The 24637-nt window shown below is 45.0% G+C and overlaps 1 protein-coding gene across 2 annotated transcripts in view; it reads right to left on the minus strand.

Annotated features, from left to right (window-relative positions):
• Window positions 1-1485: 1485 nt before the first annotated feature.
• The window catches only part of LOC144754350 (dual specificity testis-specific protein kinase 1-like), a 358355-nt gene continuing 335203 nt past the window's right edge, over window positions 1486-24637 (minus strand). Inside the window, exons 7-9 of one of the 2 annotated variants that reach the window (XM_078642037.1) lie at window positions 15928-16011; window positions 9183-9269; window positions 1486-3082 (exon numbers count right to left, since the gene is read on the minus strand). In XM_078642037.1, the coding sequence (XP_078498163.1) occupies window positions 2981-3082; window positions 9183-9269; window positions 15928-16011 (273 nt within the window). In that variant the 3' untranslated portion in view covers window positions 1486-2980. The remainder of the gene's footprint in view (window positions 3083-9182; window positions 9270-15927; window positions 16012-24637) is intronic. The other variant, XM_078642038.1, reaches the window with a different exon arrangement.

The raw sequence follows: 24637 nt of genomic DNA on the forward strand, positions 1-24637 counted from the left end.
ACTTTACGGATTATAACCTACTGACTACCTCGTGATGGTGGCAGATGCTAATGCACAACAGATGTAGATGCTTTTCTCAAACTTTGTAGGACTCCTTGTGCCTGAACTCTCTTCAGGGGCATGGCTTGGTCAGTAAGATTATGGGGGTGTGAGCTTCAGATTTCCCAACAATCATGCTGTCATATAATGTTAAAATACATTATATGACAAGCAGGGTACATGAGAGGAGCTTAACGGACAGTGGAAAGGGATAGGAATGCGGATTGGTATGGGTACTAAGTGAAACACAATATTTTGTACAATAATTAACATTTTTTAGGACTCTCTAAACAGAGTTGAGAGAATGTGTGTGTCCAGATCATAAACAATCGCCCAAAGCAAAAGAGTGCCTACACCCCCTGTCTTTTGCTCCCCCTTACATGCTCCGCTCCAGGCCTTAACGTGATTCAATACACAACACTGCTCTTTACTGAACTAATGTTTGTCTGTTATCGTCATGATAATTATAAAGCGCTCCAATACCTTAGGGTCTGGCCAGAGCTATATACAACTCTTTCATAAATAAGATTATTTTCTGAACACTTGATCTTGATGGTGCTAACTGGTATTACTCTTACTGAACTGTTGGTTTCCATTATGTTGGTCCGTCTAAACTTCTTCAGGAGATTTCAGTCTCTCTGGGATTATTTTGTAGCTCTATTGTATGGTCTTGAGAGTGATCTATTTGAATTTGATTGCTAATTTGTAATAAACACCCTTGAACTTAGCTACCGATTCCTTGTTCTCATTGTGTAGCCAAATGGTTGCATTGCTAATTGATTGAATGACTGCACACCCTAATTTCTCTCACCCCCTCAATGCAGAAATCAAGGTCCTTTGGATGACAATGAGTAAGTGATAGGTAAAAGGTAAAGTGTGTTTGGGCCCGGAAAATGCTGGATCAGTAGTGAATATGGATTATATGTGTTAGCATGCATGCCACTGACATTTGGATCAATATGTTTTCCTATGTTACAATCATGTGATATTGGCCAGCAGGTCAAGGATAATGTAAAGCATGTGTCATATTTTTGGAATTAAATAAAACTCAAAGTTGACAGAGTAAACCTTCTGCACCGACAGTGATAAATCTCTAGGCTTCTCGTTGATGGTTCAGTGCTGTAATGTCCCCTGAAGTAAGTATCCCCAAAGTATCATTTAGTGAAATATAGCCTCACAGTCCTTTCCCCTGTAAATTATGGTATGTTGCATGTGCAGGTTATCCCAAAACGTCTAGCATATTCTGCTGATCCAGGGTGATAATAATTTGACAACCATCAGGAAGGAAGGAAGCACATAGATTGCTTTATGGCAAAGCGCATGGGTACTAAATTCATGTATGCTAACAGAATCCCTCAGCAAAATAAGTGTCGGTCAAAATGCAAAGGATTAAGTAGCACCTTTCAGTACTTTTTAAGCTATTTGCTTTATGGAAAGGCACCAGGCGAGTTGCAAAGTATTATATTTATGTACATCTTTACAGAGAAAAGGCATCTTTTGATTTGCCTATAGTTTAGCACCATTTGACAAATCTGCACAAAAGTATACAGGCATTTTTAAATTACTCTTGAATATCAAATTTAGTGAAATTCGTGCGGGGGACTGGCTCTCTCTAGATAGACGGATTTTTCTTCAAACAAAGAGAAAATGGGATAAGAACAATTTACAAAGTTTCTCAATGCAAAGCAAAAATAGAGTAAACTAATACTGAAAAAAACAACAAACACTTTTTCACTCGGAACAAACAACATGGAATCCAAACTAAAATAAAAAATGACATCAACATCACACTTAAAACTCAAATCAACATTTTGATCTCCTCCATGCCAATCATCGAGATACTGCTATTAAAGACCATGCATGTAATTTCTCTTCGAAAAGAAGCTCTCAAATTATAATGATCACAAATAACATAATGACAATATAGTGCTTAAAAGTAAAAAAGCTTCACGCTTAGAAAAACAATGGACCCAAGACAAGTCTCTTCCCAACTGTAAGACGCATCCCACAGCATTAACAGACATGCTCACTCCACTCAAACCAGAAACTAAGCAAACCAACAATCAAGGATTTTTTCTCATATAGAGTTATGACTACAGAACATTCTTCTTGCCAACAAAGACACAACGTATACAAATTGCAATAAATAAGAGCTTCCTAAACCATGATCTTCCAAACACCCTCACAAACAAATATTTACACCACATAGTCTGTTGCTCAGTTATTCTGTAGTGTATGTTAGATGCTAGCAAAGGACCATACGCTACAAGACCTGGTAATATAACAAATCCAAAATATGGTTTTTTTTGTCAAAAATGTTCTGTTTCAAGGACGGAAACGATCAAGACAGTAATGTTCTCCAAGTGACTGCTTCAAAGTTAGGTCAATCTATAGGAGTCAATAGCCATGTGTGTACTTTTTTATACTATACAGAAATTAAAAGGACTTCTCAGTTTTCAAAATAGCAGTTTCACATCAGGCAGGAATATTCTGTGTCCTTCCATCCGTTGTGACCTTCCGAATCCTGGTCGTTTTTCTGTGGCCACAGCTGGGCGGTATGGGATAGCGCATTGATAGGAGCCTGTAGATGAAGGAGCTAATGTCGAGCCACTAGAAGCCTCCAGGGATATATGAACTCGTCAGTCTGTGCTGGAAACTGCAGACACGTTGGATATTCTTCTTCTAAAATTCTCTATACAATAGTCACTATTTTCACTGTGGATTATTATTAATCCTTAATTTTTAATACAGTTAAATATGGCTTACTGCAAAAAATATGTAATAGCAAAAATGTTCTTATATCTTTTCCTGACTAGGAATTAGACCATCAAAATATAGTTCAATAAATATCAGGGTATTGTTTTTGTGGGTTTGCTTTTTACAAGTCCTCTGTACAGTTTATTTACAGGTTACTTCTGATGTGTGGGCTTCAGAGGTAGAATCAGTCCGAACTCTGGTTGTCCGGTTGAGAGTCCAAACTTTCTGCAAGATCTTCCAGGTCATCGAGGAGCTCCGAGAATGACGGTCTCTTGAAGGCCTCGAGCTGGAAAGAGAACAGAAAGCAATCAGAACAAAATGTCAGCCTCAACAACGTCAACACCAAGCGGGTACAGCAGCGACGCCAACATCAACAACAGCCAGAGAGACGAATCCTGTGGGAAGATGCATGGACAGTGCCCTATTGAGTCCTCCCAAAACACCGTGCAGAAATGCCATCATACGGCAGCTGGTACAAGGTGGAATATGGGGAAATAGAGTACCTTCCCTTTGTAGGTATCATCGTGAAATCTATTGTATTAAATATAACTTAAAAGGAGCTTAAATTCATCCCCCTTGCTTTTCATAGGTTCCTTCGTTTGCCACTTTTACACCCCTCATCAGCCAGGCTAGCCTGAATCCAGTTTCTCCTTGTCTCTGCGCCGGGACGCTCCTTCGCTGGAGTCGCTGTGCGCATAATAAATTAATATAACATAACATAACATAACACCGGCCAGCCCGATGACGTGTGGGCGCGAGACGCGTTCTATCAAAGCCTTCCTTTTCACATATGTGCGCCAAGAAGCCCTACTAAACTCGTGCTTAAAGCAACCTGGTGCGCACTGCAGGAAGCCCGTTAGCTTCATGGGGGCTGGAGGACTTCCGGACACAAGCAGCGGTGTGCGGAGGGTGGGTGTGGTGGTGCGGTGGTCAGTTGGAAGTCACAGCTAAGAGCAAACAAAAGGATGGAGCATTTAGAATGAACTTGAAACTTATGTTTGCGGCACTCAAATCCCGAAGGGCTGAGAATATATTCTCAGTCGCGCTCATTAGTGAATTGGAAGCTGGTAAAGGTCAGAGCCAGGCCTGAAAACAAAGACTACAGCAGGCACGTGATACCTTCAGCTTGTCTTTAACCAAACTGCACTTTGCATTCTGGGGCTTGTAGTTTTGTTTTGAGAATTAAAAGTAACGGAATTACACTCCTAGAATACACCTTGTATCGCGATATTATATTCAGTAACTAATAAAGCACAGCAATGTAGCACTACAGATGTAATTTCTGATGTTTACCAAATATTATTTCAGGATTTACACAATTATTTTTTTTCTGGCTCGGCTCATGCTTCGGCTCTCAGATCCCAGCCAGGTCGACTCGGCTCTGGCTTGGCTCTCTACTCATGGGTTCATTGGGTCCCACCGCTACTTAGCCCCAATGTGAGCCTCCACAGGGTGCAGGTAAGACGAATGCTCGCTCTTGCTAGGGCACAGCGCCCTCTAGTGGGAGACCCACTGAGAGACCGCTATCACCAAGAGATTTGACTGAGCTACTCATACATACTGGACAGACTGCCTAGGTCTCCCGCGTGCCAACGCTTATTGGGTGAACCACCGCTTGACAACAAAGAGAAGCTAAATACAAAGGATACATCCGGACATCCTACGCTGTGGCGTAGTGGCATACACAGCTTCCAATCACTCAAAGAATAGAGCTCTGACTGGCATCTCTTGACAAACCAACACCCAAAGGCGACTGAGTCATTGGTGTTCACTACATAACCTCAACGTGTTCATTCAATCACTCACTCAACTATTTGTTTATTCAAACTTTTATTCATTAAATCCTTCTTTTGGCTACATTGCTTTTTAATGGCTCTGACGTACCGTCATTTCACGAGGCCGGCTCCTGGAAGGCATTGATCCAGGGTGAGGATGGTAAGTGCCAGGCAGGTTAGGAAAAGTTTTAAAGAAAGGTGTGCTCCAAAGAGCAGACATGAGGTCTTTTGTTTATTAAAGGGAATGGAAACACCAGCCGCGCATCTGAGCACCTACTCTTCTGGGAGTACCAGCTTGATGCTCCAAAGCCTCTTCTTCACATGCACACCCTACTTGGTTCTAGCTTGTAGCTTTACCCCGCGAAGTCAACGATAACAGGTCCTTTCAAGTTTGTTTGCCAAGTTTTATTTCCTTTCCCCACTCAAAGACATCTTCTGCTTCACTGCAGCTGAAGAACCCGCCTCTGTCCCTGGCGGGTGACAGGCTGCAGCAGGGCACAAGTCCTAAAAAAAGAAGTGGGGGGACACAGACGTCATGACAGGAAGTGACGTCACGCAAGGTGGCTTGCACCATCAGACTCATTGCCTCCCCTCGCTCACCCCTTAGATGCGATTGCATCGGAGAAGCCAGCACGTGAGCAGCGTTCTGAATGGGCTCCGATCTCGCCCCAGAGAGGCCAAAGAGTGAATGGGTGGCTCCATTTGCTCCAGTTATCGAGCTCCCGGTAAAATAAGTGGGGGGACGCCGTCCACCCGCATGGTACCCCGACTCGAACCTTGGGCTGCAGAGGGGATGCTGAATCAGGGCCATAGTCTGCGGGCCTGGCAGAGCCCAGCAATGAAAGCCAGGAGCCTGGCATGTAGGGAGGCTGGCATAATCAATCCCCTTTGTTAACGTTTGAACGTTATCAGCTAAGCTAGACCTTCTGATTACACTTGTAGCTGACGTAAGACCTAGCTATTGTAAAACACAGTACAGGAGTGCCCGGCTGCTACGAGCACCACACCGCACTCGAGCATTGTCCTGCTCCTCACCCAGCTCGCCACGCTGATTCAATGTCACTGTGTTATTATCTGGGCATCTCACAGGCTTTGAGTTTGTTCTGTAACTGGTGGGTGTGAGGGAAGTTTGCTTTGCTGCTGCTTGTTTTAAATAAAGTACATTGGTCGTTTGGACTGTCTTTGTTTGGGGCTTCAGCTGCTCTGTGCATGTGAGGAATATCTGCACTTCTGCTGCTGGGTATGCTGTGCCTGGTCTCTCTATGTGATGGAAGCTTGCACTGCTGCTGCACATGCTGTGCCTGGTCTCTCTATGTGATGGAAGCTTGCACTGCTGCTGCACATGCTGTGCCTGGTCTCTCTATGTGATGGAAGCTTGCACTGCTGCTGCACATACTGTGCCTGGTCTCTCTATGTGGTGGAAGCTCGCACTGCTGCGACAGGGTATGCTGGGCCTGGTCTTTCTATCTATGTGATAAGGGCATGCACTGCTACTGCACATGCTGTGCCTGGTCTCTCTATGTGGTGGAAGCTCGCACTGCTGCAACAGGGTATGCTGGGCCTGGTCTTTCTATCTATGTGATAAGGGCATGTACTGCTACTGCACATGCTGTGCCCGGTCTCTCTATGTGATGGAAGCTTGCACTGCTGCTGCACATGCTGTGCCTGGTCTCTCTATGTGATGGAACCTTGCACGGCTGCTGCACATGCTGTGCCCGGTCTCTATATGTGGTGGAAGCTCGCACTGCTGCGACAGGGTATGCTGGGCCTGGTCTTTCTATCTATGTGATAAGGGCATGTACAAGACGGAAGTCCTCATCCTCGGACAATCCCCATCCATCCATGCTGTGCCTGGTCTCTCTATGTGATGGAAGCTTGCACTGCTGCTGCACATGCTGTGCCTGGTCTCTCTATGTGATGAGGGCTTGCGCTGCTGCTGTACATGCTGTGCCTGGTCTCTCTATGTGATGGAAGCTTGCACTGCTGCTGCACATGCTGTGCCTGGACTCTCTATGTGATGGAAGCTTGCACTGCTGCACACGCTGTGCCTGGTCTCTCTATGTGATGGAAGCTTGCACTGCTGCACATGCTGTGCCTGGTCTCTCTATGTGATGAGGGCTTGCACTGCTGCTGCACATGCTGTGCCTGGTCTCTCTATGTGATGGAAGCTTGCACTGCTGCTGCACATGCTGTGCCTGGACTCTCTGTGCGATGAGGGCTTGCACTGCTGCTGCAAATGCTGGGCCTGGACTCTCTATGTGATGGAAGCTTGCACTGCTGATGCACATGCTGTGCCTGGTCTCTCTGTGATGGAAGCGTGCACTGCTGCGATAGGGTATGCTGCGTCTGGTCTCTCTATGCAATGAGGGCTTGCACTGCTGCGGCAGGGTATGCTGGGCCTGATCTCTATATGCGATGAGGGCTTGCACTGCTGCTGCACATGCTGTGCCTGGTCTCTCTATGTGATGTAAGCTTGCACTGCTGCTGCACATGCTGGTCTCTCTATGTGATGAAAGCTTGCACTGCTGCGGCAGGGTATGTTGGGCCTGGTCTCTCTATTTGATGAGGGCTTGCACTGCTGCTGCACATGCTGTGCCAGGTCTCTCTATGTGATCGAAGCTTGCACTGCTGCTGCCCATGCTGTGTCTAGTCTCTCTATGTGATGGAAGCTTCCACTGCTGAGGCACGGTATGCTGGGCCTGGTCTCTCTATGCGATGAGGGCTTGCACTGCTACTGTACATGCTGTGCCTGGTCTCTCTATGTGATGGAAGCTTGCACTGCTGCTGCACATGCTGTGCCTGGTCTCTCTATGCACTGAGGGACTGCACTGCGGCTCCACATGCTGTGCCTGTTCTCTTTATGTCATGGAAGCTTGCACTACTGCTGCTGCACATGCTGTGCCTGGTCTCTCTGTAGGTGATGAAAGCTTGCACTGCTGCTGCCGGGCATACTGTACTTCATCTCTCTAAGCGATGAGGGCTTGCACTGCTGCGGCAGGGTATGCTGTGCCTGGTCTCTCTATGCAATGAGGACCTGCACTGCTGTTGCACATGCTGTGCCTGGTCTCTCTATGTGATGAGGGATTGCACTGCTGCTGCACATGCTGTGCCTGGTCTCTCTATGCGATGAGGGATTGCACTGCTGTTGCTGCCGGGCACACTGTACCTGGTCTTTCTATGTGATGAAAGCTTGCACTACTGTTGGGTATACTGTACTTGGTCTTTCTGTGCGATGAGGGCTTGTACTGTTGATGCAGGGTATGCTGTGCCTGGTCTTGCTATGTGATGAATGTTTGCACTGCTGCAGCTGTGCATGCTGTACCTGGTCTCTGGATGTGATGAAAGCTTGCACTGCTCCTGCTGTGCATGCTGCATCTGCTCTCTGTATGTGATGGAAATGTGCACTTCTGCTGCAGCTGTGCGTGCTGTACCTTCTCTATGTGATGGAAGCTTGCACTTCTGCTGCAGCTGTGCATGCTGTACATTCTCTCTCTATGTGATGGAAGCTTGCACTTCTGCTGCAGCTGTGCATGCTGTACCTGGTCTCTCGATGTGATGGAATCTTGCACTTCTGCTGCAGCTGTGCATGCTGTACCTTCTCTCTCAATGTGATGGAAGCTTGCACTTCTGCTGCAGCTGTGCATGCTGTACCTGGTCTCTCGATGTGATGGAATCTTGCACTTCTGCTGCAGCTGTGCATGCTGTACCTGGTCTCTATATGTGATGGAAGCTTGCACTTCTGCTGCAGCTGTGCATGCTGTACCTTCTCTCTCGATGTGATGGAAGCTTGCACTTCTGCTGCAGCTGTGCATGCTGCACCTGGTCTCTCGATGTGATGGAATCTTGCACTTTTGCTGCAGCTGTGCATGCTGTACCTTCTCTCTCGATGTGATGGAAGCTTGCACTTCTCCTGCAGTTGTGCATGCTGTACCATGGATCTGTATGTGATAAAAGCTTGCACTGCTGCAGCTGTGCATGCTGTACCTGGTCTATGTGATGGAAGCTTGCACTTCTGCTGCAGCGGTGCATGCTGTACCTGGTCTCTGGATGTGATGAAAGCTTGCACTGCTCCTGCTGTGCATGCTGTATCTGCTCTCTGTATGTGATGGAAATGTGCACTTCTGCTGCTGCTGTGTATGCTGTACCCGGTCTCTGGATGTGATGGAAGCTTGCCTTTCTGCTGCAGCTGTGCATGCTGTACCATGTATCTGTATGTGATAAAAGCTTGCACTGCTCCTGCTGTGCATGCTGTATCTGCTCTCTGTATGTGATGGAAGCTTGCACTTCTGCTCCTGCTGTGCATGCTGTACCATGTATCTGTATGTGATAAAAGCTTGCACTTCTGCTACTGCTGCCCTGTGCTGTATCCTTTCAGGATAACGTCCGCTGCCGCCAGTGTACCCTGCAACTTTTCTCTGCATAAAAACTAATTCGATCGACATTGCCAATGCTTATCTTCTGCAGACAAAGGAATACAGTATGCGCCAAGAAGGGGACAGTCCATAATAACGTTAAATATTGTGTGTCCCTACCTACCTACCTAGAAAGGTAATCCGATCTAGCTTTAATATTAAAGGACGAGGGTTAAAAAGAAAGACCATAAAAACTCACCCTGCAACAGCTGGCCGCTAAATCCAAGATCTGTATGGGGCATTCTCCAACCATTGCACGAAAAGCAACCACGTCTAGTCCAAAGTCCTGAAAAGAAAAAGAAACTGTAACTGCAGGGTCAAAGTTCTATTTCATACTTTTATGCATATTTACATTAGATTTCTATTTTTATGTGTCGAACGGAAGCTAACGGAAAAAAACATCTACAGAAGTAAAACTATAGCACAAATATAAATGAACACTATAGCAGCACTCACAGGACAGTGAATACGTAGAATATAACACCCAAAAACGAAAGCAAGGCATTACTTAATTCTTGACCATTTGTTTTTTCTTTAATAAAATTGGTCATTTCTAACGAGATTGAAGCATGTATTATCCAGAAGGGAGGTCAAATCCCTTAAATAAAATGTCCTTGGAATGCCAAGTGACAGCCAATTCATCAAATAAAAGAGTTCCAACCCATGTATCTAATTTGTACGTTTTAGAAAAGGACTGGTTTAGAAAACCTTCTGGAAACAAAATGTTGGAAACGCTCAAAATGGCTGCACGTGAGAAAATATCCAGCAGGAACTAGGAAGGAAACACGTTTGGCCTGGTACAAATACTGTGCATAAATACACCAGGGCCTCCCACGAAACAGGGAGTACATATAATAAAATATTCCGTATGCATGCATAACAATTCCGCAAAAAGTGGAACATGGCCTGAGATGAAGAGCAGAGCTCCCTGACCAGAGTGACACCTCCAGGGCACCCCTCTTTCTGGAGATGGGCGTCTGTCCTCTCCCCAGGTTGGGACAGGCTGGCAGTGGTGGCAGAGGGCACCCCTCCTTCCTGGAGATGGACGTCTGTCATCTCCCCAGGTTGGGACAGGCTGTCAGTGGTGGCAGAGGGCACCCCTCCTTCCTGGAGATGAACGTCTGTCATCTCCCCAGGTTGGGACAGGCTGGCAGTGGTGCCAGAGGGCACCCCTCCTTCCGGGAGATGGACGTCTGTCATCTCCCCAGGTTGGGACAGGCTGGCAGTGGGCACCCCTCCTTCCTGGAGATGAACGTCTGTCATCTCCCCAGGTTGGGAAAGACTGGCAGAGCAGAGGGCACCCCTCCTTCCTGGAGATGGACGTCTGTCATCTCCCCAGGTTGGGACAGGCTGGCAGTGGGCACCCCTCCTTCCTGGAGATGAACGTCTGTCATCTCCCCAGGTTGGGACAGGCTGGCAGTGGGCACCCCTCCTTCCTGGAGATGAACGTCTGTCATCTCCCCAGGTTGGGAAAGACTGGCAGAGCAGAGGGCACCCCTCCTTCCTGGAGATGGACGTCTGTCATCTCCCCAGGCTGGGAAAGGCTGGCAGTGGTGGCTGGAGTTTTCATCATAAGCGGAAGGGCAGGTCTCGTTGCTGTTTCCTTATGTGGGACAGTGCCTGCTGGCATCTCCTATTTAAATAGGTCTGAGTGTGGCTTTTCACCTAAGCCCTTTGCTCATCGGTGTTGGTCATGCATGACAAGTGTGCTGTGTTTACTCTACATGCTGCTGCTATGTAGGTGGTAAAAGCGGGGTTTAGCCGGCCAGTATTATGAATTGGAGGGGCTCTGTCAGAAGATTCCTGAGGGCCCCATAGCATCTTGGTTAATTAAACCCTAAGAATTAGGGGAATCGATTGGATCATGTCTAACAAGTGAAATGCCACCAGTTAGCCCTTCTTTCCAATGTGCATGTGTTTTTCTTCTAATTCATTGAATATGTTCTAAGGGGTACTTTACATTTCTTCAAAGTTAATCCCTGATTTTTCATACTTTTAAGAAACATTGCAGAATTGGAAAGCAAAGCAACTGCAACACTCAAAACATCACGAACAGAACATTCTGCACCTCCGGCAGGGAGCAGTGGGACTCCAGCGTCGTTGCTAGGCAGCAGAATATTTTGACTTCTGCGATAGCAGGATAAAGGCACTTGAAGGAATAATGCCATAACTGTATATCTCGGCTACAAAGCGGAAGCACCAGAGCAGAAGTGAACCAGCAGGGGTGGCTTTTATTTGCTTGGGCAATGTCTACAACTTCACAATATCCGTGCATATCAATAATAATAATGTATTAATTGCACAATTAATTACATTTATTGCAATTCATACAAAAGAACACTTAAGAGCACTTTCCGTTCGCTGTTAAAAAATGGTTCATGTTAAAAAAGGGTTTGTGGCTAGCACAGCAGAAGTTCACGTCAGTCGTCTACTGGTAGAATAGAATTAATCTCAGACATGTTTTTTACAAAACGGGCGGTCATCTGAGCTGAGTCACCCTTCATACACTCCTCTAGGGCTTCTTGACATGTTTGCACGTTCAGGATCCGCCAAATGGACGCAACCAAATGGTTCGTAAGGTTCTGCAGATGCACAAGACATGAATTTGATTTTGTACCCCATTACTGTAAAATCAGCACTGAGAGGGCGTGTTTGCCTTGTACCTCACGCCCCACTTGTACGGGGGATTAGGCCAAAACGTAATCTCATCAGTTGGTGTTTCACTGGTGGCTTCATGGGGGATGACAGATAGTGTGGTAGGGTTTTACGGTCATAGAGTTTTGACGCCCAGCCACCATGGGAGAGATTTTTCACGGCTGCTGCATCATGTTCCGCTGACAAGATCTTCGCTTGTTTGGACAGGACTTTTGCAACCACCCCTATGGGCAGCGAACTTGCCTATATATCTAGAGCTTCTAGTGTGCCCAAACAGAATATTAAAAATTGACTCCCGGAGGTACTAGGATTAGTTAACAGAGACCATATGCAGCTCTTTAGTGTGAAATCATGAGCCATTTTGGTTTTTAAGCAGTAGGCAACAAATCTTGCTTTCATAATCCAGTGCTGGGATGACAAGCAAAACTCCTTTCGAATTTGGGCGTGAGAGGTCGAGTTGGGTAGATGGAACACTCTGCGAAAACAGACTGACTGAGCTCTATCTAGCCAGGTGAACATTTTATTTTTTAAGGTTATGGCGCCAAAAACTATGGTCGGTAGAAGTTTGGCACCTATCACTCTGATTAGTGGTGAGAAATCTGGAGAATGCAGAGCTTTCTTCGTTCTTAGGAAGGCCCCTTCCAGGCAGCGGGCTGCTCCTTGCATTGCAGCGATGTGCGGAGCCAGTCTCCCTCTGTGGTCTATCCAGACTCCCAGATACTTATATGTTGCCACTACCTCTATTGATTTCCCTTCAATATACCAGGAGCGCTTTCTTGTGCCTTGGTTTTGGCGATGTTGATCACCAAAACATTTGTTTTACAGTACAGAGCCAGGGAATCGAGGAGTCTTTGAAGGCCCACATGGGCTTGATTGAGAAAAATCGTATCATCTGCATACTGCATTGATTGAATTTTAGTAGATGCGATTCTAAGTGGAAATGCTCGAGAGAGAGCAAGCCACTCGGGCAGGTCTGCTAGATACAAATTAAAGAGTAGTGGGGCCAATGTGCATCCCTGCTTTAAACATCTGTTGGTCATCATTTGGTTGTTTCTTGACCATCCAGAGGAAACTCTTATTTTTACCCAGGTGTCAGAATACAGGGCGATGACAGCATTCAGTAGGGATTGCGAGATGCTTCGTTTCATTAACTTTTCCCAGAGTCTGGGACGAACAACGCTATCAAAAGCTTTTCGGAAATAGATGAATCACAAATAAAGCGATTTTCCTCTTGTAGCGAGCTTGCCCTCAATCGAGTGGGCTAGGCAGATCAAATTGTCTTTGATGTGGCAGCCTTTTTGGAAGCCGGTTTGAGTAAAGGTTATTATTTTACAGTCTACCACCCAGGTAGTAAGTTCTTGTAGTAGGACACTTGCATGGGCCTTCCCTTCAATATCGAGGAGGGCAATAATCCGCTAATTGTCAGGATTGGACAGAAGGCCTTTTTTATGGATGGGGACGAGGAGAGAGCCTCGCCAGAAGTCGGGTAAAGGCTCACCCATTCTGCTTGCCTCAAGTAGGGGGACCAAGAGTGAGGCCCACTTGTGAGTAGATGCTTTATATATCTTTGTTGGTATGCCATTTGGCCCGAAGCCCCTCTGGGGTGCATTTTCTTTATAATAAGTGCAACTTAGTTTGATGTAATCTTGTTGGTGGGCTCTGATCCAATGTATGAGTTAGTATGGCTAGAGCTGGGATGACTAGGCCAGTTGTTTCTAGTGGGCTCTACATAGAGTGCTTCAATGTGGGCCTCCCAATCAGTAGGAGAGATGTTTATTACAGTAGGTGGTTGGGCAGGTCTAACGCCCTTGTTTACCCAGCTCCAAAATTTCCTTTGGTCCTTTGATTTTATAATTTTGTGGGTAATTGTCTTGAGATGTTCTTCTTTCATCCTCTCAGAGGTGAACCTTGCCTTACTTCCTTGCAGTTGACCGATATCCTCTCTCGTAGGTATATGTGATCTATATCGTTGTAGGCGCGACTGCGCAGTAAGTTATTTAATTTCTGTTTAATATTCATTGTAGTCTGCTTGTGCTCACTGGAGTGGAGTGTGTTTGAAGTGAAGTTATTTGGCCTTTTAGTTATTTTTGTGACTAAGTTTTCTCTGAGGTCCTCCACTTTCATTTCCCACGATAATGCGCTCAGTTGGTCACTAGACTCTTGGGTCAGTTTGTCCAAGAAGTCATCAACCTTCTCTTCAATTGCTTCCTGATGGTCCAAAGTCCACCGTAGTTTTCTTACGGGCTCCATGTTAGATTCTTTCCCTATCAGATGGATTTTTGGGCAGAAGCACAGCTGGGATAAAACTTTGCACCTTAGAAGGGCATGATCACTTTCCGGTGAGGGAGTTACTGCAAATTCCTGCACAACATGAAAGTGGGCAACCGAAATCCATATGTAGTCCAGAGTGGCCATTCTGAAGGGAGATACATGGGTATAAGCAGTGGGTGAGTCTGAGCCGAGTCTTCCATTTTAAATGCGGAGGCCTAGTTGGTTTAAATACGCTGCCACCTTTGACCTTGATCATCCTTCCGTTGGTACTGCCTTATATCCGAGATGGCCCAAATTTGATTATCCAATGAAGATTGAAAAGAGGAGTCCAAGCCTGTGTCCATTAAGTTAGCGTTAAAATCTTTCATTATTAGGCACAAATCGTTTGGGGAGTGAGAGAAAAGGTCTCTCACGGCGGGGAGCATTTTACTCAAGGTTGCCTCTCGCTTGGTTTTAGAGGGATGTAGTAAAATACAACCAAGGATCGTTGTTTGTTGTTTCGAGTTGTTTCTTTCCAGGAACTATGTCAGGATTTTAATAAAGATGTAAACTCCTTGCCCTTTACAGAGTGGTGAAACCTTTGAGGCCAGGTTGTTGTTCACAGCAATTAACACTCCTCCTTCTCCCCTACATTTGTGAAGTGTTTCATCTCTTCACAGCAGCTTCTTGGTCTTGTATGAAGGACGCAATGATGACCTTCAGTTAAGACTCCCATTAACTATGGTCCCTGAGTGCCACAATGAAATCCTTGCATTTGCAGGTATTTAGAAAGATCCATCTTCCACCCAGGGGCTTCTTGGTACTATTGCAAACAGTGCTTCGGATGCGGATTACTAAATGTGTCAATGTCAGTGCAGATGAAGACAAGTTTTAAACGTGTTTCAACACCTCAGCAAGATCTTTTTTCACAAGGGCGAGGGAACTGAATTCTACCAACTGACCAGAGAGTGCTACTCTTATATGGAAGTGTCTTTACTCAGAAATGGTCTACAGACACTGGGTAGAAGATTTCAGTTTCTGAGATCTTCCGACTATTCATACCTCCTAAGAAGACTATAACAAGTGGAATGTGGTGACCTTAAAGAAAGGAGACAGAGAAGCATCAGCGATCTTGGCGTGCCTAAGGAGGAGATCACTATTGTCTACTACTTTGAAGACACGCCAGCTATGACTAGAGATCAAGAAACCTTGCTTTTATTTAACTTTTCAATAAAATTTGTCTTCCAGTGTTGGCAGGTCAATCTACCATGTGCAGGCCCTGAAGGTAAGTTCACATTCAGCATCAAGCACAATGTTGTTTGCACGTGTGCTAGGCAGAAGATCCTACTAACTTACTCAAAATGGAATAATGATTGGTGAAACTGTTCTTTCTGTGTTTTGGAAAACAATGCTCAACTCAACAAACCAGACTGATGCAGCAGACCGGATAGAGAGTAAGACTTGATGAGAAGTGATGAATCATCCAATGATCTTCTCAAATCACAACGCTTGAAAAGTATCCACTGCAAAGGAATGAGTGGTTTATTGATGGGCTACTGAAGTCTTTCTTCATCAGCAATCCTCATCAGGGCACAAGAGAATGATAATTCGGCAATCAAAGACGAGTTTTGTAAGGACATGAGGAATGGCGGCTTTGATTGTTTGCGCACAATAGACTTTCTTTGTAAATTTAATTTTCTAACTGGTTCACCAGAGTGAACAACCATGGTTGCTCTGTGTGCCACCAACATTGGGGTTGGCAGATCCAAGCTGGTGTTGTAAAAGAAAAAGGTAGGAGGGAACAAAAGCATTTTGTGCAATCTCACTCCACATCACCTTCATGTCACATATGTGACCAGGGTTTGTACCCAGGATTTAGAAAGTTCAGGCCTGGAAAAGGGTTTGATATTGAAAGTAGTAAAGAATATAATCTATCCATGGGAGATTTTAGGAGACAAGTTGGGGCTTCGAACTCTACTGTGAACTGAGTAAAGGTTGGGAGTTGAAAAAATTGATTACTAGACCAGACTTTGACTCACCTTAGTCCTGGGCAGAACCTCTGGATCAGCCGGGATTCTACCGAGTATTTCACAGAGGACTATTCCAAAGGAGAAGACATCAACCTGTAGGAAGAGGAGAATAAGGGAGTTCGAATTTTGAATTTGAATTTAAAAACATTTGTACAGCGCACTTTTACCCAGCGGTTTCATGGCGCTATTTGTGTTGCATTGGGCGGCAGCAGTAGGAGGAGGTTAGACAGAGTAGGCTTGCGTGAATAGGAAGGTTTTAAGATCCTTCCGGAACTGAGGGTAGGAGGGCGAAGTGCGGAGGGCAACAGGGAGGGAGTTCCAGAATACTGGAGCCAAGACAGCGAACCTCGCTCCACCCGACCTCTGTTTTTTAAATCGGGGGGTAACTAGGAGGGCCATATGGGAAGAGCGTAGCTCTCTGCCTGGGAGATAGGGCATGACAGCAGAACAAATGAATTTAGGGGCAGTGCCTGACCTAGCCTGAAAAGTGAGGCAGCCGAGTTTGAAAAGGGCGCGCTCTCGCACCGGTAGCCAGTGTAGTGCTTTAAGCAGTGGGCTGGCCCGATGATATTTGGGAAGGCCATGAATCAGGCGAGCAGCCTGATTCTGTACCAGCTGCAGGCGGTGGATCGCGTAGGCAGGGGCCCCATTGTAAATTACGTTACCGTAATCGATTCGTGCTGGGCTTATGCAGTGATCAGAAGGGAATAACTAATGAATACACATTCTAGTGCCCTCGCCCATCTCATTCATAAATGCATTCTCTTTCAACAAAGGTGCATTCACAATATAAATAGATAAAGGCTCCTTACTCTAACCAGGCAGACATGCACACTCGAACCCTCACCAGACTCTGCTCTGCAGGACACAGGGGGATTGTTGCTGCAGCCCCCCAAGGCTCCAAATGAGCGTTGGCAGCCCCTCAAGCAGCCAATTCTCACACTGCTGGAGTCACGGGGGTGGGACTAGACTAGGGAGTTGAGGTACGTACACTTGCACGACTGAAGTGGAGCCTAAGATAAACTCATTGTGTTCGGTGCTGAGAGCCGGACAGGATGGTGAGTGTGGTCGGCGTAAATATAATTACATATATATAAAATTCAATTCGAGTATTATTGAGGAAATTCAAGTGTAATGGTGAAAAATGAGTGGTGACTCCTAAGTACCTAAGTCTTATGTGTAGGAATGACTTTCAATTGGTCGGCTCGGGTCATCATGCGTTGACTGTAAAAAGTTTGTGAACAGATTTAGTCACGGTGGCATAGTGGAGAACACGACTGTTATAAATTTCAATTCCTCGTTTTACCTCATCTGTTAGTTGTTTGTGGATTGCTCAAAAGCGGTGTCTTATTGGCAACCAATCTGCGTCTTTAGTCTCACATCCGTGTACGGAGCTAATGAGCTTTCGCTCCAGAATGTGGTGCCAAGACGCGACGTCCTGACCTGCTGTGGAGCGCAGTCAATGAATTGGATTGGAAGGAAAGCTCGCTCACGCAGATCCTGCTATCAATGTTAAGTAGAGTTATGAGGTGATAGGATGCTTGATCAGTCAGGTGTTTACTGTGTTCAAGCTTGAATGTCTTGTGCCCTGGTTGGCCTGGGCACTGTGACCAGTTTTCAAGCAGTCCACAACTGACCCTGGGTGGGGCACACAACAAGCAGGCTGGTTTTTATACAACTACTTATCTTGGTTTTAGAGAGTTATACCCCGCTTTTACTATTCAATGTGCTTTGTTTTGTTTGTGTTACATGAAATGTCAGTGTTGTGCAGAAAAAGCATCTGTCGACTGACTGAAATGCTGTTTTTAGATCAATGGCACGAGTCCGGTGTTGCCGCTGACGCTGAGAGGAGGAAGACAACACTTTGCTGTATGGGTTCTTCTCCATGGGGCCAGTTGGAGTGCTTGCGACTGTGTGTGTGTGCCTAGGAAGTAACTTGAAATCCACAGAGCTGCACAGCATAAAGGTGTAATACCAGGGTAGGCTCTAGCCAGGGTTAGTGCTGAAGGGGAAACTCAGAGTCATGGCATGCAAGGAAGCTTGTTGCTACCAGTGGGCTGAGTACTGCTTTGCCTGGAAACAGTTATTTTACTGCCAATGAAGTTCTGTGGTTATACTGAATAAGCAGCTACCTGCGTTATCATATGAAATCTCTTTATTGATGTCATAACGAAACTTTCACAATTGCTTTATTAACCTTCTTGCTTTCTCAAATTTGCTTGAAAATGCAACATTTGCCCACTCTTTTTTCAGTTTTCTTGGAGTGAGAACCCCCCTCCCGCCCCCCACACACACATGCCCCATATGCCGGTCAGGCATGCTCACTCGCCACAGTGCACTCAGCCACAACTTTTACACCCTAACACTTTCCAAGGTCACCAGCCGCCACTGGCTACACTTATACGCACAAGTTTAATATAGCTGCGATTATCAAAAATAAGAATCCAATGCACTGGAGTGGCTGTATATTGCCAGTGCACTCTACCTCACAATTTGCACATAATTATCATAATTTGTTGCAATTTTGTAAGGAACTGAGCACCTTTGTTTTTAAGAAGTAGTTATTGGGCGTGGCCTGGGCCAGCATAGTCTGAAGCGTGCAGTATCCCCTGTCCTTTGGCCTACAGACATCAGACTCCATCAGATGCAGGTAGTCTATCATCCCTGTCAGAGTGGTCTTTAAGGGACGCAGAAAGGCCTGATTCATGTGGGAAAAGCTTAGGACAGGAGAAGAGAGGAGATGAAGGCTTGGTGTGGTAAGGCCAAGAGTGTGACAAGATGGCTACTTGCATTGGAGATTAGAGTTGCTATTTGTGTTTTACTGGCATAACCAGTATTTTTATGTCAAGACTGGCAAGAATTGGGAAATCAGTCCAAATTGGTATTTTTTCACCCCTTTGATGGGTATTTTAAAAAGGAAATATAGAACAATCACTTGAAAAGTATTTGAGAGCTGACTAAATGATTCATGACTGATAATGTAATTTTTTTTTTGAGTTTTATATAGCACAAGCTAGACCCGAGACATCGGGTATCAGGGCACTTTACATGAGCACCAGTTTCGTTACAGAAGCACACATTCATTAGGTCTCGCCTGCGCAGCGCGCATGCACTGCATAGGCAAAACGACCTTTTCAGCCAAAAACGTGCACGCGTTCCATTACCTTCAATGGCAACGCGTGCACGTGAGGCGATTTACTTGCGGGAGTGCGCGTCGCCATATGGCGCTGCTCGCTCTCGCAAGTGAAATGCTTTCACTCGCCCCCTCCTCTCGCCCCTCCCCCTGCTGCCTCCTTTAAGCGCGAGGAACGTGCTTGTTATTTTCTTCTGCCACTAGATTGTATTGGGCTGTATGCCTTCCTACCTCTTTCATTTATTTGAGACTGGGCTTGTGTAATGTCATTATTTTGTCAGCCCACCTAACTTGTAATAGTGCAACCACCTGGTCAAAAGCTGTCACCGCGTATGGGTGGCCGCTGTATTTTACATAAAGTCTTATTTAATGGATAGTCCTGGCACCATCTTCACAACAGCTGCTTCATTTACAAGCCATCAGGGCTAACATCCCCGCTTATCTTGCAGACAAGCTGACCATCTCTGTTGGTTCTTGGCACACCTGCAACTAGTACAGCAGCAGACTGTAGACTAAAAAGTGAAAAACCAAAAACAAAGCAACAGCCCGTCTCCATTCTATCCCCTAGGATCCAGAACAACATCCCAGTATCCATCAGGACCTGCCCAACCCTGCTCCAGTTCAGGAAAGAGTTGAAGACACAATCTGCTACATTTCAGGAAAGAGTTGAAGATGCACCTCTTTAAATAACACTACATCACAATGCATTAACATTTGCAATAACCAGCTACCTCTCCTATCCCCCATTCATTGTGTACTTGCTTTTTATCCTGACCAGCGCTGCTTTTTCATCTAGTTCACGCTATACAAATACCACATACATACATTTTCAGAAACCATATCTGTGCCCTTAAGAGCACAGGAGTAGAACACAGGGTCATTTTGCTCTTGTGATATATTTTAAGGTTTATATTTTTGTGCAATAAATAATAATACATAATGATGCTTTTATGTTGGATCCAGTATGCATATGATGAGTGAATATTATTACAGCTGAAACAAGTTTAATATAATGTATAGAAGTGTGCTCACTAAACATCATCTTGGACAAGATGTATGCTGTCTCTGCCATTCACTCACTCCTGGCTCATCCCCCTACCAATGGGTACACCTGTGCATCGTCTCTCCCCACAAGCTTTGCTTTACTAAATCAAGCTGATGTATTAGTTTATTTTGACTGTCGTGAAACATAACTTTCTATTAGCGTTCCCCTAAATCTGTGATGTTTCAACTTCCAAGTCCCGTACACTGTAGTTCCATTGCGGAGCCTGGTCCTATTCATTGGTGTGAAGTCTCATTGTTAAGTGGTTCATATTTTGTGTTAAGGTAATGAATTCATAATTCTGATTCGCCAAAGAGTTGATACTATGGTCATGCCATTGTAATTTTGCTGATTTATTGATTTGTTATGGAAAACTTGTGAATAAGAACACCTTGATTCTGGGTGTGAGCTAGTTTTTTAGGGATTTTTTGATTTTCTACTAGAGATACTGTCCGATTTCTATTTGATTTTGCTGCTAATTTGCTACTACTTATTTTGACTACTCTGTAGAACTCTGCATTGAAGCCTTCAGGGCATGTATTCAAAGTGCTTGATTTTGAATTTTTTTTAATAAAACCCTTTAACTTTTCTTCGATCTAGAACTCAATTAATGAGTGGTCCTAATTACTTATATTCAATACTCTGCCAAACTGATGTCGGGGAGGGATCCTTTTCATGCAGTTATTGTTAGAGGGAGAATCGTCAGAGGTAACATTTCTGGTAGTTCTGAAATTTAAAGTGTCCTAAAACGTGGGGTACAGTTGTTGTTCCCACACTTTCTGGTAATACCACAGCCACTTACTCTTGCCTTTGATAGTGCAAGGGAATAAGGAATTAAGGGCCAGATGTACGACCATTGGATTTAGCGCCTAGCAATTAGCGACAAATTAGCGATTCCCAATGGGGTCGCAAATTGTGAGGCTCATGAATATTAATGAGCCTCTCGCAATTTGCGTGCCCATTGGGAATTTTAGGCCTTCCCAGGGATGGTTGCCTGCTGGGCTCAGCAGACCACCATGCCTGAGACTACTTTGAAAGAAAGCAGTTTTTTTTTTTTAAATGCAGCCCGTTTTTCCTTAAAGGAAAATGGGATGCATCTAAAAACATTTTTTACGTTTTCGTTTGATTTTTTAAGGGCAGGCAGTGGTCCGTGGGACCACTGCCTGCCCTTAGAAAATAATTGTGCATGCTTTTGCAAAGGGGAGGGGGTCCCCTGGGTACCCCTTCCCATGTGCAAATGCTTTACCACCTACTTGAAGTAGGTGGTAATTTGCAAGTGTCTTGCGACAGCAATTGCGGTCCAAAACATTCATACATTGCTTTGGGGTCGCTGTTAGGAAGGGAACGCACCATACTAATAGCGACTCGCAATTCCAAAATAGGGCGTTGCAAATTAATTGCGACTCGCTATTTAGGAATTGTGAATGGCCCAGACTGAAATTGCATGTGCAAATGGGTCACAAACCGGTTTGCGCATGCAATTCTAGGTCATACATCTGGCCCTGAATTACATCGCACTGGACTGGTTATAGAGCATCAGCATCTCTATAACACCCTATGATCCAGAACTTTGACACAAGGGGCTATCAACGATAAAAAGATTCAGGGGTGGTTCCTGCATGAGGGCGTAGGGGGCGGAGCCTCACCAGTCTTGAGGGAAGGAAAAGAAGATTAAAAAGACTGCTCTGAGGCAGGTCTGGAAGTAGCAGAACAGCCCAGCTGTGTACAAACACATGCTGCGCATGGGAGGTGGACAACTTCAATATCGACTAAATCCTGCATGTGCAGTGTGCACCTGTGAGGCAGAGGTGAGGGCAACGAGGTGCTGCCTAAAGCAGCAGTTTTTCCAGGGCTCCGGTCGAGCACTCACCTCGCCCGGATCTGTGACGTAGTTGAGAATATCCTTCTAGGATCCCGCCTCCTCCTCTGACCTGCTGACCTTTGATACTGTCAGCTTATGAGAATAGGAGGCGGGATTTTCACGTCGCTTACAGAAGGCTTCCGCTTTTGCATCCTGTTCATCCTTTGGATCTCTGTCGTCTCCAGTCAGCCCTCGGTGTGGCCCATCAGATTCCCGACTCACATGCTACCAGTGGAAGGGGAAACAAGGGAACCCTACTCACTGGGAGCCTGGGTATAAAGTATCAACAAAGCAACAGCAGCTCCGGTGGGCAAAATATAAAGATCACTTGTAATAAGTATCTGTGCACAATGGCAATATGGGCGATATAGAGGAGGCAAATAAAGGAACTACATATACACTTGGTCAGTTTGTTATGTTATTTCCATAGTTTTATACATGCATAGGTAATACACGTAATTGACACAAAATATATAAGATATTTACATACACAGTTTATCAAGTGACAGTGTGTCCCAAGTGAATATATTGAAGAACCTACAATTCTAAAGTGAGAAAAATAAAGTAGCATAAGCAAAGGTTTCTTTTAGGTATGTGGATTACAAAAAAAGAGACCAACAAAATAAAGTATCTACAATGAATATGCAATAGTTGGAGATATATGCAAATATTGCGCCTGGTCTGTCTCTTTTTTAACTGTCGACGACGTTTCGACCCTTCTTGTGTATCGGGTCTCGTCAGGACTTGTAAATATCGGGACACCTATGAGGTATAATATATGGAGATAGTCAGCTGGTGGCCCAACTAGTGGGAATTTTCGCAAACAATAAGTACGCTTTGTGTTAAGGGATCAGGGAATACCTGAGGTAGGATCGCGCTGCTGGCTGGTAGGAAGGAGGTGAGAGTGGCACCATGTGATGGTAGTGAACAAAAAGGACTCACAGGGTTCCCGGCTGGGAGCTCTGGAATTGTGACAGGGAGAGAGCACTTGATAAACTGTGTATGTAAATATCTTATATATTTTGTGTCAATAACGTGTATTACCTATGCATGTATAAAACTATGGAAATACCATAACAAACTGACCAAGTGTATATGTAGTTCCTTTATTTGACATCCTCTATATCGCCCATATTGCCATTGTGCACAGATACAAGTGAAGTATATTTTGCTCACATGCTACCAGGGCACGTGTCATTCGATGAGGCAATGCTGAAAGGTCAGTACAAGTGTGGCTTGCCTCCTCATCTATCAAGCTGCCTTAGAGGTCTCTGCCTGGTTTAATCCATACGTTTCCAGTATATTATACTGGAAACGTTATATTGACGATATTCTGTTAATCTGGGACACAAAGAACTCCTTGACCACATTCATGGAATGGCTGAATGGCAGAGACCGGTGGCTCAGGTTTACCTCTATTGCCAACAAAGAGAGTATTGACTTTTTAGACCTGACCATCTTTTCTGAAAATGGGAAACTAGAAACTAGGACTTATACAAAGCCTACAGCTAAGAACAGCCTACTATCATATTTTAGTTTCCATCCTCAACCTCTCAGAGACAATCTCCCTTACAGCCAGTTTCTTCGACACAAACGAAATTGTAGCAAAGCAAGCGATTATAAACAACAGGCTACAATTTTGAGTAAGAAATTATGAGCAAGAAATTACACCCCACAGACAATCTCTAAATGTAAAAAAAGAGCTCAGAATCAACCAAGGGAATGTCTACTACAGAGCTACCAAAAGGAATCAGTAAAGGATCTTGTCACATGTGTGACCACCTTTTGTCCAGCCACGTATCAGGTACAAAAACTTATAAGGAAAAATTGGCCAATAGTGACCTCAGGGTCTTATGATTGGCCCAAGCCAAGATTTGCCAACCGGAGGACAAAAAATCTCAAAGATGTGTTAGTACACACTCGCCCCAGGAAAAGACCAACTACGACCACCATAAGAAACATCAATATGGCCCCAGTAACTGGCCATTTTCCCTGTGGTACCTGTGGAGTCTGCAAATTCACAAATCCCACCAAGACCCTGCAATTGACTGACAGCTTGTTATGGACACAAAGGCAACACACAAATTGTAACTCCACCCATGTGGTGTACCTTATAACATGTCCTTGTCAACAAATATATGTAGGGATGACCTGTCGAAAAGTCAAGACTCGCATAGGAGAACATAGGAGTAACATACGGCTTAAAAAAAGTACAACCAAACTCTGCACACATTTCGTGACAGCTGGCCATTCGTGCGATGATCTCAGATGGACAGTGTTGGAAAAACTTCATGAAAAACACACCGATGCTGAACGCACACTATTCGAAAGGGAACAACGATGGGTCAATCGATTGGGAACCCATTTTCTGGGGATGAATGATAATATTCCATGGCACCAGTTCTACTAACGTTCCCCCTTGTTCTGGTCAACAGATCAATCCTCCAGATTGATCACTGGATTATCTGTACTTATTTACAATCCAATCTATTTGGAAATGACCTTATATAGTTATGACACTTCCACCATGTTATTAAGAGGCCCCGAATTTCTATAACGTTGCCTCCAAGCTTAACGTTAATATTCGTACTCTTTAAGACAATTAGTCATGTTATACACCTTTGGCCAGATAGAGTAGAGAGCACACAGCCTCCCTCTCCAGTTATCACGCCGTTTTTAGAAC

Source organism: Lissotriton helveticus, chromosome 5_1 (genome assembly GCF_964261635.1).
Source record: "Lissotriton helveticus chromosome 5_1, aLisHel1.1, whole genome shotgun sequence".
Taxonomy (NCBI): domain Eukaryota; kingdom Metazoa; phylum Chordata; class Amphibia; order Caudata; family Salamandridae; genus Lissotriton; species Lissotriton helveticus.